The sequence below is a fragment of the Lonchura striata genome, chromosome 16, assembly GCF_046129695.1.
Source record: "Lonchura striata isolate bLonStr1 chromosome 16, bLonStr1.mat, whole genome shotgun sequence".
Lineage (NCBI taxonomy): Eukaryota > Metazoa > Chordata > Aves > Passeriformes > Estrildidae > Lonchura > Lonchura striata.
In genome coordinates this window covers 6,794,553-6,807,410 of record NC_134618.1, presented here as the reverse complement: position 1 = coordinate 6,807,410, position 12,858 = coordinate 6,794,553, and the positions used below count along the sequence as shown (strand labels likewise).

Genomic DNA, 12,858 nt, shown 5'->3' with positions numbered 1-12,858 from the left:
GACAATTAGGAATTCTGATTTTCATTGGTAGGTTTAGCTAGGGTCAAGCTTTCTCCAATTTTTCCCAGCTGTGCTCTGGATTGATGTAACAGCTGTAAAGAAATCCTGTAACTGTCCATTTATTTCAAAACCTGCAGAGTTAGACCTGTGTTATTTGAGAGCACTTGCAGGAGCCTAGCAGTCCTTTTGCTGTGTGTGTAGCACAGGCAGGCTCGTGGCTTGCCAGAGCTGTGGGTGCCTGCAGCTGCACAAGTCACCCCAGAGCCCAGGAGTGTGGCACTGCAGGACCTCTCTGTGCACCACTTGTGAAGGGTCTCTGGGTGGTCAGCTTGGAGCTGGACATTTCTCCACAGACAGATAAACTCTACCCAGTGTGCTCAGAGCAGGCAGAGTCCTGATTTTATTCTGGGAGTCATCCCTCTTGGGTCAGGGAGGGGGGGCAATAGTCTGGAATGAACTGCTGGGTTTGGTGAGCAAGGCAGAGCCAGTGGTGCCAAAACAGCTTGAAAAACCGACCAGGTCAAAGGCACAGAAATGTCAGAATGTGGAAGAGGGAGAACTTCAACTGTTTGTAGGAATTGTAAGGCCTGTGACAGCAAAATGTTTTAATTTGATTGTTCATTGAATTCACCCCTGTGATAGAATATACTTTGATGGAATTAATGTCTACAAATGCCAAATTTTAACACACACTACACTGATGGAACCAAAGCTGGGGCATTGTCCTGTTTGATTGGCATAGCTGATGTCAGTAGTGTCCCTCTGCTGTTCCCAAGGTACACTAACTCTAGCTGTGACTGTGCTGGCACCAACCATGTAGGATCTATTTTTTTCTTTGGAATCATTCAAATTCTCCCACTAAGATTGGCAGTTCTCTTTTAATTTGATATTGACCACTGTGTCACACAAGAAAAAAAAAAATTAATCATTTTGTTTGAAGAAAATTTATCACAAAATGCAGATGCAGGCAACCAACAAGGTCATGTGTTTTATGCTTTAGTGGTTGCAGCTGATGGCTTTGAATATAGAATGTACTTCCCTTGCTGGGGGCCTCTTTAGTTTCTGCCTTTATCATTTCACTTCAAAGAGCATTGGATGCTCTGCATTGAGAACGTCTTAAAGGAGAATTTCTCCCATTTGCAAAAAGTATGTGGACTGTGTTTTTCATTAAATCTAGCAGTAGAATAAATAATATTGGGTTGAACAAATGAAAAAAATCTGTATATTTTCTTTGCAATCTAAGTGACTAGGGTTTTTTCTTAGAAAATAAAGAGGAGGGTCAGTTTCATGAATTCTAATTAGCATTACTTGCTTTTTACATGAATTAAAGAGGTATTCCCAGTTAAACCAGATGATAGGAATAGCAGGGATTATGGCAAATACTGTTGGTTGTCATATTTCAATGGCACATCCTCCCTGTTTGAAACAGGCTCAGCACTTTGGTGAAAGCTGGTACTGTGATGTGCCTCTGGCCATAACAGTGATTATCTTGCTTTAACACACCCTTCACTGCTGTAAAGTCCTGGAGGTGACTGAAGAAGAGAAAAAGCAGGTGCCTGCTGCAGAAGGAGCTGGGGAATGAATGTGCTGTTGGAAGGAAAACCTTGCCCCTCTGGCTGTGGGGCTGCTCTGCACTCCTCTGCTCTCCCTGTGGTTCCCAGCACTCTGTGGGCAGGCACACAGGACTAGTTTGTGTAATGGAAACATTTTCACAATTTAGTCTTAAAACTTCATTATGTTTTTTTCTCTTTTCTTTTTTAGGCAACATGTCTCATCCAAGGCCATGGCTAGGGCTTGACCATTTCAATAAAGCCCCAAAGAGAAGTCGCTACACTTACCTTGAAAAAGCTATTAAAATCCATAACTGACTTACTTAACCAGATTGTCAAGGCAAGGGACAAAAATAAGTGTGTGTGTGCACCTTTTTAACAACTGTAGAACTTTGGTACACGTGCACTATATCTGAAGTCTTCAGCAAGAGGATTTGCTGCTGATGTTAATTTTATTTTGTTGAGGCTGTTCAGTTTGGCTTCTCTGTATCTATTGACTGCCCTTTTTGAGCAAAAATGAAGGTGTTTTTATAAAAGCTTGGATGCCAATGAGAGTTATTTTATGGTAAACGTAATGCAAGGCAATTGTCAGCATAATGAGGGAAGAGTTTAGTAGAACAGTTGACATTGGCAAAATTATTTGTCTGTAGTACGTTTATAGATGGCATAAGCTGACTGGCTGCCCTTCCCGTGTGGTGTTCACATCACTGCAGCTAGTAAGTCTTATGTTTAGACTCACATCAGATTTATTTCCTTCAGTTATACTTTAAATGACATTTTTGTGCATTTGTAAATGCAAAAGAAAAACTCACATCATCAATAAATAGCAATCTCTACTTTATTGTGTACATTGTTGGCACTTATTCGGGATTTTTGTCTCCTCCAGCTTCATAGAATCTTTTTTAATAAACTAGTTTTCATTTAATTTAGTCAATACTTTGCATCCTGTTTTACCAAGTGGATGCCCCGAGTCCTAAAAACAGATATTTGGGTCTTTATGTGAAATTTCCAACCATTGAGGAATACCGTTGCGATTGATTATGCCATCTTCTGGCAAATAGAATGACACTCAAAAGTTGGCAAAAGCAAGTGAAAAGATTATAAATATCATTAATTTAGTTACCATGGGAAGAGATGGGGAAAACACAAGAACTAGCCTTTTAGCACAGAGGGCATGCTCACTAGTGTTTAGTAAGCTGTTGACTTTGTATAAAAAAGGAGGAAAAAAAAAGAAAAAAAGAAGAAAAAAAAAACCGAAAAAAGCAATTGTATATTTAATGAATGAACATGTACAATTTAACACTTGGAGGTTAATTTTATTGGGTGAGTCTGCAAGTGAATTTCACTGATGTTGATATTCATTGTGTGTAGTTTTATTTCAGTCCCCAGACTGCTTCCTTTTCTTTGGAGCTAATGCCAGCCGCGTGTCTAGTTTTGAGTGCAGTAAAGATAGAATCAGCAATTCACACTTAATTTTACATTTTTTTCCAGTATTTTATTTTGTTTCTGTAGCCGCAGTGTACAACTCCTCTTCCTGTATATTGCCTTTTTTTGCTGGAAAATGTTGTATGTTGAATAAAATTTTCTATAAAATTTTTTTCGATGAGTGATGACATGGACATTGAAGAAGATTTCTCCTCTCCTTGGAAATAGAGTTTTGGGAAATGTTTTCATTCATGAGATTTTGCTAAAGGTGTGGTTTTCTTTTTCCTTAAGTGTTGACAATTGTATAATCCTCATTCATTGTTTTGGGGAAACTTTGTGGGAGTTTCTGTTTAATAGTTTTGGGGTTTGGAGGTTTTTGTGGGGTTTGGTTTTTTTATGTTCTAACTAGTCACATTTGAGCTTAACAAATAAAAGATTTTCCAGGAAAGGAGCCATGTACAAAAAAGACAAATGGAAAAATTATTTTATTAGTTTGTTTGTAAAGCTTGTACTAGAGTCTTTGTGATAGACTGGACTCTGCCTGCCTGTACAAAATTTTGTGGTCCAGGTTCTCAAGTCTAATATTATAAATGGTGTAAAGTGAAATCTGGAGTCTCTAAAGGTAAGGTGTCTTCATAGAGTGATAGATTCCCTCTGTAATGTGTTTCCTGTATTCATAACCAAAACAGAAGGTGCAAGTTCTAGGAATGTTTGATTCTCTTTTTAGTTTGTATCTTGCAGTGCTTTTAACTGTCTCTTATTTCCAGTCAAGGCAAACTAGTTGTTTACTTTTGTTTTGCTGTCTGTGTGTGTAGGTTAGCATAGAGGGAAGTGCTTAACTGGCATGCCTTAAGTGGAGAAAGCTTTCCTTTGCTTTGCATTTCCATCAGGCTGGGGAGAGTTGCACCATCCCAGCGAGTTTTAACTGGTACTTGGATTGTCTCTACAGGCTTTCAGTTAATGTCAGGATTTGTTTCCAAACTGTTTCTGTGAGTCAGAGGCTCTGGTCAGCAGTAGTAAGCCCTAATTATATTTAGTGTTGTTTAGACTGATATAAAATTGAGCTTGTATCTGAATGTCACTAAGTTTTCATATTCATTTATGGGATGGTGGCAGCTTTTAGGGACTATCTCAAGAAACACAATCCTTCCTATTTCAGAAGAAAAAGCCACTAACAGTAGATTTTGGGTGCCTTTTGGGTTTTAGATGATTGGATTTTATGTGCTTCAGACATCACTAGTTTGGTGATGTCCATACTTTGATGCATTCCATATGCAGTTTTCAATTACTGAAGGATTTTCTGGAAAAAAAAAAAAAAATGTTTTGGAGCACAAGTAACTTGTTACTGAAATGTGGAAACACCTATGAAGAGGAGGGCAGGAGGGTTTCTCAGGTGCAGTATGTTTGTTCATTAAAAAAAAAACTTATAAGAGTCTTCAAAATTGCCATGCTTTCCATTTCTTTATTTAGATTTTGGAATTATCTGGATAATAGACAGTGAATGCATTAAATTAAGGTATTGGTAATATAAGTGTTAAGCAATAAGGATGAATTTCATGGTACACAGCATCAGAGCAAAATGTTGTTAACAGCCCATCCGAATTCTCCCTAAGAAAATAGAGCGTGGTTCCTGTAGATTTATAGTGCCTTTTATCCTAAAGGAGTCCAAAGCATTCTGTGAAATCTGAGCAGATCACACCAGTGGTAGCTGCTGACTAGAGAGTGACAGCCAGCCCCAGCCCCTTCACCCGCCCCGGCCGCGGCGACCTGACCCGGCAGAGCCACCCGGCCGTGGCCTCCCGCAGGACGAGCAGAGCGAGTGCCTCCCGCATCCCGGATCTACCTCAGCTGCTGCCCCCGGAGCCCTGCCAGCCTCCCCGTGCCGGCGTCCCCGTGCCAGCCGTGCCAGCGTCCCCGTGCCAGCGTCCCCGTGCCAGCCGTGCCAGCGTCCCCGTGCCAGCCTCCGGAGCTGCACCGCCCGGCCGCGGGCGCTGCGCTGGCTGCAGGCGGCAGCGCCCACATCGGAGCCACGCTGGGGGGTTGCTGTTTGATATCCTCTGTGAGAAATCGTTTTCTGTAGGAACTGTACATATTGTAAATAAAACAGCCCAGGGTAAACGCTGCATCGGTGTCTCTCGGCTCTTCATTTTGGAGAGGAGTGGGAGTTACAGCTATCAGGCCGCTCGGAACTCAGGGAGTTTTTGGTTAAATCAAATAGATGAAGTTTACAAAATTCAGCCAATTGTGTGTCAGGTATGGCATTAATAATGTAAGATGTGCTGGCCAGAAGGTAAAATCTGACTTGTATGTCAGCTTCCACATTTTGAGTCCTTGTTTTTCCTGAAACACTGAGGTGGAGAGTGTTTGATCTGAGAGCAGTAATTGTCGTTGTTGACTGCTAAATCTGCCTGGTCTTTGGGGTCAGAAAAATGGGGAAATGTTCATGTGTGATATGTCCTAATCTGGCTCCTGTATTCTGTTTAATTTCTGCCCCAAGTGATGTTGAAGTTAGCTGTATAGCAAGCACAGCAGGAAATTATATTTGTTATGGCTGGAAGCATTTATTTTTTATTAAATAGTTGTGTAAAACTATTGTACCTATAAATAGTGGTGTAAAAATGTCCTAACTACTTCTGTTAAAAACCTCTTGCACATCTCAACTCATGTATTTATGTATTTTCTTTACTGTGTGTATATTCATGTGAATTTGGGTTTTGCACCTTTCCTGATAAATGTCACTGACTTGGTGCATTATTTACCACTAATTAACAGCAACAGTTGTGGTTTCACAGCCAGATTTGAAAATAGAGAAAAATCTTAGCATCCTAAAAAAAAGTGTGATTTGGTAAAACCTGTTGTGCTGCCATCTGTGTGGCTGCCTTTCATCCTTGTGGGTTTGGATTCCATTAGATCACAGTAGGTTGGGTGACTGGCGGGGACAGTCACTGACCTTGGTACAGAGGAGCAAAAGCTTGGGCAGCTGCTCTGGGAATGGCCTTGGGTGTTGAGGCTGCAGAATGTTGGCTCTGGGTTTCATGTAGGGCTGGGAAAATGGTTGCTGAACAGTTTTACATGTATTGATTATGTCTTTGCACATCTCGCACTCAGAAGACTGGGGTTTCTGTGGTCTAAGGACTGCAGTGGTGTAGGTGTTGAAGTAAAAATCGGTATATATGCCCAGCCTAGCTTATCTGAGGTGGGATCTGCTCAGTAGGGGCAGTTTGTGGTGCACACTGACAGCTGGCTTAGGGTGACAGGGCTGGAGGGCAGTGCCATTCCTGAAGCTCGTTTCCACGGCCACCTTCAACCCCAGTGTCCATTTGCCCTCGCTGGGGACTCCTGACCTGGACTCTGCCCGTGTCCCTGTCCCGGTGTCCCTGACCCTGTCCCGGTGTCCCTGCCATGTCCCGGTGTCCCTGTCCCGGTGTCCCTGTCCCGGTGACCCTGTCCCGGTGTCCCTGTCCCGGTGTCCCTGCCCCTGTCCCGGTGTCCCTGTCCCGGTGTCCCTGTCCCGGTGTCCCTGCCCATGTTCCTGACCCTGTCCCGGTGTCCCTGTCCCGGTGTCCCTGCCCATGTCCCTGACCCTGTCCCGGTGTCCCTGTCCCGGTGTCCCTGCCCATGTCCCTGACCCTGTCCCAGTGTCTCTGTCCCGGTGCCCCTGTCCCGGTGTCCCTGCCCGTGTCCCGGTGTCCCGGTGTCTCTGTCCCGGTGTCCCTGTCCATGTCCCTGACCCTGTCCCGGTGTCCCTGTCCCGGTGCCCCGCGGGCGGAGCGCGCAGTGCGCCCCGTGCCCGGCAGGGGGCGGTGCCCCGGGACGGCGGCTGCGGCCCCGGTCAGTGAGTGACCGGACAGGGACAGGGACACACCAGGGACAGGGACACCGGGACAGGGACACTGCACAGGGACACTGCACAGGGACAGGGACACTGCACAGGGACAGGGACACACCAGGGACAGGGACACTGCACAGGGACAGGGACACTGCACAGGGACAGGGACACTGCACAGGGACACTGCACAGGGACAGGGACACAGCAGGGACAGGGACACCGGGACAGGGACACTGCACAGGGACAGGGACACAGCAGGGACAGGGACACAGCAGGGACAGGGACACCGGGACAGGGACACTGCACAGGGACACTGCACAGGGACAGGGACACTGCACAGGGACAGGGACACACCAGGGACAGGGACACTGCACAGGGACAGGGACACTGCACAGGGACAGGGACACTGCACAGGGACACTGCACAGGGACAGGGACACAGCAGGGACAGGGACACCGGGACAGGGACACTGCACAGGGACAGGGACACAGCAGGGACAGGGACACAGCAGGGACAGGGACACCGGGACAGGGACACTGCACAGGGACACTGCACAGGGACAGGGACACTGCACAGGGACAGGGACACACCAGGGACAGGGAGCGTGGTCCCAGCGCCGGCAGGATTTGGATCAGGAGCTGTTTGCGTGGCCGGCAGTGCAGCCCCGGTGCCGCTGCCCTGCATCCCCCCTGCCCTCAGCAACGCGTGTGCCAATGGGAAAGTATTCAGGATGGTATAACATGGAAATACACGAGTTTCTTCTCTGATTATTTTTCCAGCCAGCAATAAGCTGAGCAGCTGCTGCTACTGTCAGTGTTGAGAGGGATCTGGGCACCTCCTGGCCATTGTAATTGCAGATATTTGATTGCCGAAGATAAGGAACTATTAAGTTCTGTAAAGTCTCCCTGCTTTGGGAGATGATGCACTGCAGTGAGAAGGCCAAGAGGTAAAATATAGGCCTTATGTTGTGGTAACTTTTTTCAAGCTTTGTTTGCTGATTTTTCTTCTTTGTGTCTTTGCCTTTTGCATTGTAGCTTCTTAATGTAAAAGGGATGTCCCAGTGACCTGCATCTCTGCTCTGGGTGCAACATGGCAGCAATGCAGACAGCAGAATTGCCAGTATTGTGAACAAAGGCAGGTTTATTTTTTTACCTCATACATAACAGAGTAAAGACAGTTTCATAAATTAGTGTTTTGTTAATAAATAATCAGCTACACTGTGCCACCCACAGCCCTGCAGGGGTAGATCCTGTCAGGAGAAGAGCAGAGAGAAATGAAATCCCAGCCAGGCAGTTCCAGTGCAGAGAAGGTAAGAGCTTCTCTGAAATGTCCACGTCCAAACCTTGGTTTGTGGTGGGCTGAGAGGTCCAGAGGAGTCTGTGTCCCGGCTGGGTGGGAGATTTGAGAGGAGCTGAAGAACTCACCAGCTGAAAACTTCGCAGCACAGGCCAGCGAATCAAATAGAGCATAAATTAAATGATAGTGCAAATTATTCTTGAAGTGTTTTTTTGTTTTAAAGCCAGTGCAACCATGTGGTGGTAAACTAGAGTTCACCAGGTGGGTTCACCTGCAAGGGAGCTGCAGAACCTAAGCATAGTCCTGTGAGTTTCCTAGCAGTAGTTTTATGTGCAGAATCTTATGCCATTAGGAAATGGAAGCTTTACATCATCTGATTGCACAAACTTTGTTTCTATAGTCTTTTGTATCTATAAATGTGAAAATGGCAGCATGGGCAGTAATGATCTGCATCCTTGAAGATCTTCACGAAGAGGGGGACGAAGCAGCATCCGAAGCAGCACCTAGAGCCAAAGGGGGGATGGACATGCACAGAATGATTACTGCTTCCCTTTTCTGCTGGCCACAGCTGTGATATTCCCCTGCCTTGTTCTGCCTGCCTTTTCACTGCATGAATCCACTTCTTTCACAAGTCTATTAATGTTTAAAGTATCTCCCAAAAAATTAATCTTTGCTTCTGACGTCTTATGCATGAGTCTGTTTCTGAGCCTGATTCCAAATTGCAGTTGGGAAGTAGACAACGCTGTACTAATTTCTGCTTGTCTTATGAAAAGTGAAGCATACTGAGTTAAATTTAGCAAGTTTGCATCCCCTGTAGCCATGATGACTGTATCTAGAAAGGACAGGATGGCTTCTCATCAAGTGGAGAAGGGCAAACTGTCTGTATAGGCACTAACCAGAACTTTGATTTTTTAATTACTCATTTTTAGCCTTCTGCTGTGCTGAATCTGCACAGTGCCCATGAAAACTTACCCGACCATGCACAGGCTGGTGCACAGGAGGTAGGACAGCTTGCCCAGTCTGTAGGTGACCTGGGTGGTGATGTGCTGGCGGCAGGAAGGACAGATCGTGGATGTTGGTTTGCTGGAGAAGATCCCTGCGACGATGATGGGAGGCTGGGGCACCAAATAAACTGAGTTCAGGAGGAAAGGAGAAGCAGCCACATTAGAAGCAGGGGAAATATTTTGCAAGTTATAAAGCCTTAACTGGGAGAATGTGGGTTCTTAATGTGGCATCCATGTTATTATTGTTGATTTCAGGTGAATTTCTAAAGCCACTGTGCTGGTTGTTCTGTGTATCCCAGTACATTGCACCTAAAACCAGCCAGTGTTTATTTGAACAAGGACATACACAGGGAATTGTCTGTGGGATAATCCCCAGGCAGGCAGTCCCCACACCCTCTGCTGGATGTACTCTGACACTGAAGATTTGTCTTCTGATACTTAAAATTATATGAAAACGCTTGTTCTCCCTGAAGAAGAGATTTGAAGGAGGTTGGGGAACTTTTTGGATCAACTTTTCAGTAGTTATGAGAAATTCATCAAAGCAGTTACTCTTACAGCTAAATGCCCTCAAACAGCTGCTGGTGCTGTCCTCAGTTAGTCTCTAGCTCATGTTTTTGCAGGCTAGACTTGACTATCATATTCCCTGAGGGGCACACCCCTTGTAGGTACATGAAGGATATTTTTTTCAGAAATGTTTTCAGTAAAAAAATACCATTTTAAGGATCCTAAAACAAGTTTAGGGTACAACTTCACACTGTAGCCTGAGGCAAAACTTGAGGAGTGGGAAGGTATCTGTTAGATAGACAGGATAGAGCATGTCTGAGTTCAAGTGCCTTCTGGTTTTAGGGATATTTAAAAATGTATGTCTCCTTTCTTTCTGTATGAGGTGTTACTGACTGTTCTTCAAAGCCTTTCCTCAGCAAGTCCTTTGAGCTTCTCCACATCATAAAGGTGACTAGAACAGGAACACTGGCCTTAAAATTATTTGTTCTGAAAGCCCTGGCTTCTGGCCATTTTGGTTTGGTTTTTTTTTGTTGTTTTTTTTTTTAATGGGTACTTCTGTAGATTGGCTAATGCTGGAAAATCAAGTCTGAGTTCCTTGTATTAGTTTATCTTCTGACATTTCTGTGGAAATTTTCCAGCTTATGAGATTGTGGTTGGGTCAGAAAGCTCCCACCCTCTCTGTTGATGCTAAAACCAAACCCATGTCACAGCCCTGGGCTTACCGGGCTCCTCGATGACCGTGGTTTCTCGGTAGGAGTAAGGTGGGGGAGAAGGATACTCATAGCCCCCTGTGCAAAGAAAAACAGTGCAAAAATGTGAAACTGCCAACAGCTTCTGGTTCCCAAAAGAGGGGCCTCACAGGGAGTGCAAATCCAGCACAGGGAGAACAACCACGGAAACAATTCCTGGGTTTTCAAAGCCAGAAGAGCTGCAGTGGCTGCTGGCCTCACTTTTGTAACCAAAGCTGAGAAACCAAATAATTTCTTAGGAAAGGCAGCAGCTCCATCATTCATTCCAGCATAACACTCTCATGATACTCAATTTTAATTTAAGGACTCCACTGATAAAGGAACCACACTACTTCTACTTTCAGTGGTAATTACCCTTACTATTTAGTATTTAGAGCCTTTTTACTAGTTTAAACTTTATCAGCTTTCAACAAAGATATTTCATTATACTCTGTTTCAAAAAAAGTTAAAATATCTTTTTCCTTGTGCTTTGGAAGAAGGGAAGCTGGTGACTAAGACACCTCAAGCTTTTTCAGTTCTTTTGCTAATCTTTCAAATTAAGAATGCAATCAGCCTACCTGAGGTGAAATAAATGACTGCATTAAAGGAATACGTTCATGAATACATTCAAAATAAATCAATATAAAAAGCTTTACAGCCAGCTGGCATGGATGTGGTACCAAACACAGGACTGCTCTGGGACAGGAGGACAGTCCCTTAGAGAAATCTTGGCTGGTCAAGCCTGGGCAGCGCTGGAGAAACTCTCACCCTCAGGCAGAGCAGCCCTGAGCTGGGAGTCCAGCCTGTGCTCAAGCTTTTCACAAACCATGTGGGTGCAGCCAGGGAATGAGCCCACAGGGGTGCAAATGGAATATAAAACCAGAATTTTCCAGAGTGATCTAAAATATAGTGGCAAAGCAATATTGTCTTGAATGGCTTGCCAGAAGTGGTAAAGATTTGCAATGGCATTTAGGTTTCATGGTGGTGGGGTGGTTTTTGGTTTTGAAGAGTTTTCTGTTTGTTTTTTTTTGGTTGGTTTTTAGGGGGTGTTATTTCTAGGGGGAAAAAAAATTTAAAACAATGAAAAACTAAATAATTTCCTTCTGATTTAGAAAAAGAATGTGCTTAGTACAAGTGAGTTCCCATCACTGCTTCCTGCCCAAGGACAAGCTGGATGGCAGTGCCTGTGCCTCGGCTGGGTGCTCACAGGTCAGGCTCCTTCTCTGAGAGCTCTGCTGAGCTTAGAAACAGGCCAGAGAGATTGTGGAAGACAAAAATATTTACAGAGAGAGCTGATCAGAGTGAAATGCTCTGAAAACGAGTCACAGGTGACACATCGAGCCCTATTAGTTACTGCCTGATCTCCCATTTGGATTTTTCCTCCAGTCCTGTCCAGAAAATGGCAATTTCCTCAGCAGCAGGAAGGTAAGGAAGGTACAATCGCTGAGGATGGGGAGTGCTGCCAGGTGCTTGTGGAGGTGTGAGAGCAGTGCCTGGGCTCAGGAGGAAAAGCCCAGCCAGAGAGCAGCACTGGTGCCCTGGAGCTGAGCTGTCAGCGCTGCCCTGGGCAGGGCTGCTCATCCCTGGAGGAGCCTGGGAGGGCAGCCTGGCCAGCAGGGATGGTAGGGAAAAGGCCAGTCCTCTGTAAAACTAGATGACAATTTAAGCAGCACAAAGCCCATCCACGTACAGAGTTTGTTGGATGAACATTTGCACGTTAGGGATGTGAAATTATTGTAGCGGTACAACTGCAATAAACCACGTGTTTGTTTGTTTGTTTTTAATATTAACTAAACAAACAAAATATTTATTGCCATTAGCTGGAACTGTGAATGCTGAGAATTTTAAACTTGCTGTGCTGAAAGGCACAGAACCATTTTAATGATGTTCCTATTAGGAGATCCTAACCCAAGCCTGGGTTTTTTATGCTGGCACAGACACTTTCCAAACCCATCACATCCCGGCAAGGCTGGACCCCAGACGTGCTCGGTGCCGTGCTGGAAGCCAACCCCCAGCGAGCCAAGGATCCCCCCGAGCCCCTTCCCAGCCCCGCTCACCGTCCTGGCCCAGCGCCGGGGCCGAGGGCTCCGCTCGGTGCCGCGGCTCGTACATGACCATGGGCACCTCGGGGCGCTGCTTCTCTGCAGACATCTCTGCACCCACCTGCCGAGGGAGGGCAAAGTCAAACCTTCCCTGTGGGAACCCAGAGCATCCCTCTGGCTGCCCTGGAGGGTCTGGGACCCTGGCAGGGGTCAGGAACCCCCCTGGACAGAGCCCCCAGAGACACTGGCTGTGATCTCTGTCCATGGAAAAGAGTTTTCAATCTTACAGGATAATTACCAGCTCGGAGTGTTTGATATAATAATTAAGTGTGGCACGGGTGCAAAAGGAAAATTGTAGGATTCTAGAATAGGGTTTCAAAGGGGACAAGATGAGGAAATTGGGTGTGCCTTGTCCTTTTTCTCCTTCTTCATGCCCTCCATGTTTCACTGTGGTGTTGGCATTTTTCTGTTGGTTCAGGC

General features: G+C 45.4%; 2 protein-coding genes across 3 annotated transcripts in view; one reads left to right on the top strand and one right to left on the bottom strand.

Moving 5' to 3' along the window:
- USP7 (ubiquitin specific peptidase 7) overlaps window positions 1-2,386 on the top strand; it is a 69,378-nt gene extending 66,992 nt beyond the window's left edge. For both annotated transcript variants that reach the window (XM_021539933.3, XM_021539934.3), the window contains one exon: window positions 1,762-2,386. In XM_021539933.3, the coding sequence (XP_021395608.1) occupies window positions 1,762-1,868 (107 nt within the window). In that variant the 3' untranslated portion in view covers window positions 1,869-2,386. The remainder of the gene's footprint in view (window positions 1-1,761) is intronic.
- A 6,108-nt stretch (window positions 2,387-8,494) lies between these two features.
- LITAFD (LITAF domain containing) lies at window positions 8,495-12,487 on the bottom strand. The gene is made up of 4 exons (XM_021539916.2): window positions 12,394-12,487; window positions 10,331-10,396; window positions 9,073-9,232; window positions 8,495-8,603 (listed from the first exon to the last, which is right to left on the bottom strand). Exons 1-4 carry the CDS (start codon window positions 12,485-12,487, stop codon window positions 8,495-8,497), a joined length of 429 nt encoding a protein of 142 aa, XP_021395591.1.
- Window positions 12,488-12,858: the final 371 nt, after the last annotated feature.

Bases quoted from the DNA above. Each gene is read 5' to 3' on its own strand.
- LITAFD (XM_021539916.2), bottom strand. From the start codon at position 12,487: ATGTCTGCAGAGAAGCAGCGCCCCGAGGTGCCCATGGTCATGTACGAG. The intron at 10,397-12,393 runs GTGAGCGGGGCT...TTCTTTGCACAG, and splicing joins CCCGGCGCTGGGCCAGGACG to GGGGCTATGAGTATCCTTCT. The intron at 8,604-9,072 runs GTAAGTTTTCAT...CTTTGGCTCTAG, and splicing joins ACCAGCCTGTGCATGGTCGG to GTGCTGCTTCGGATGCTGCT.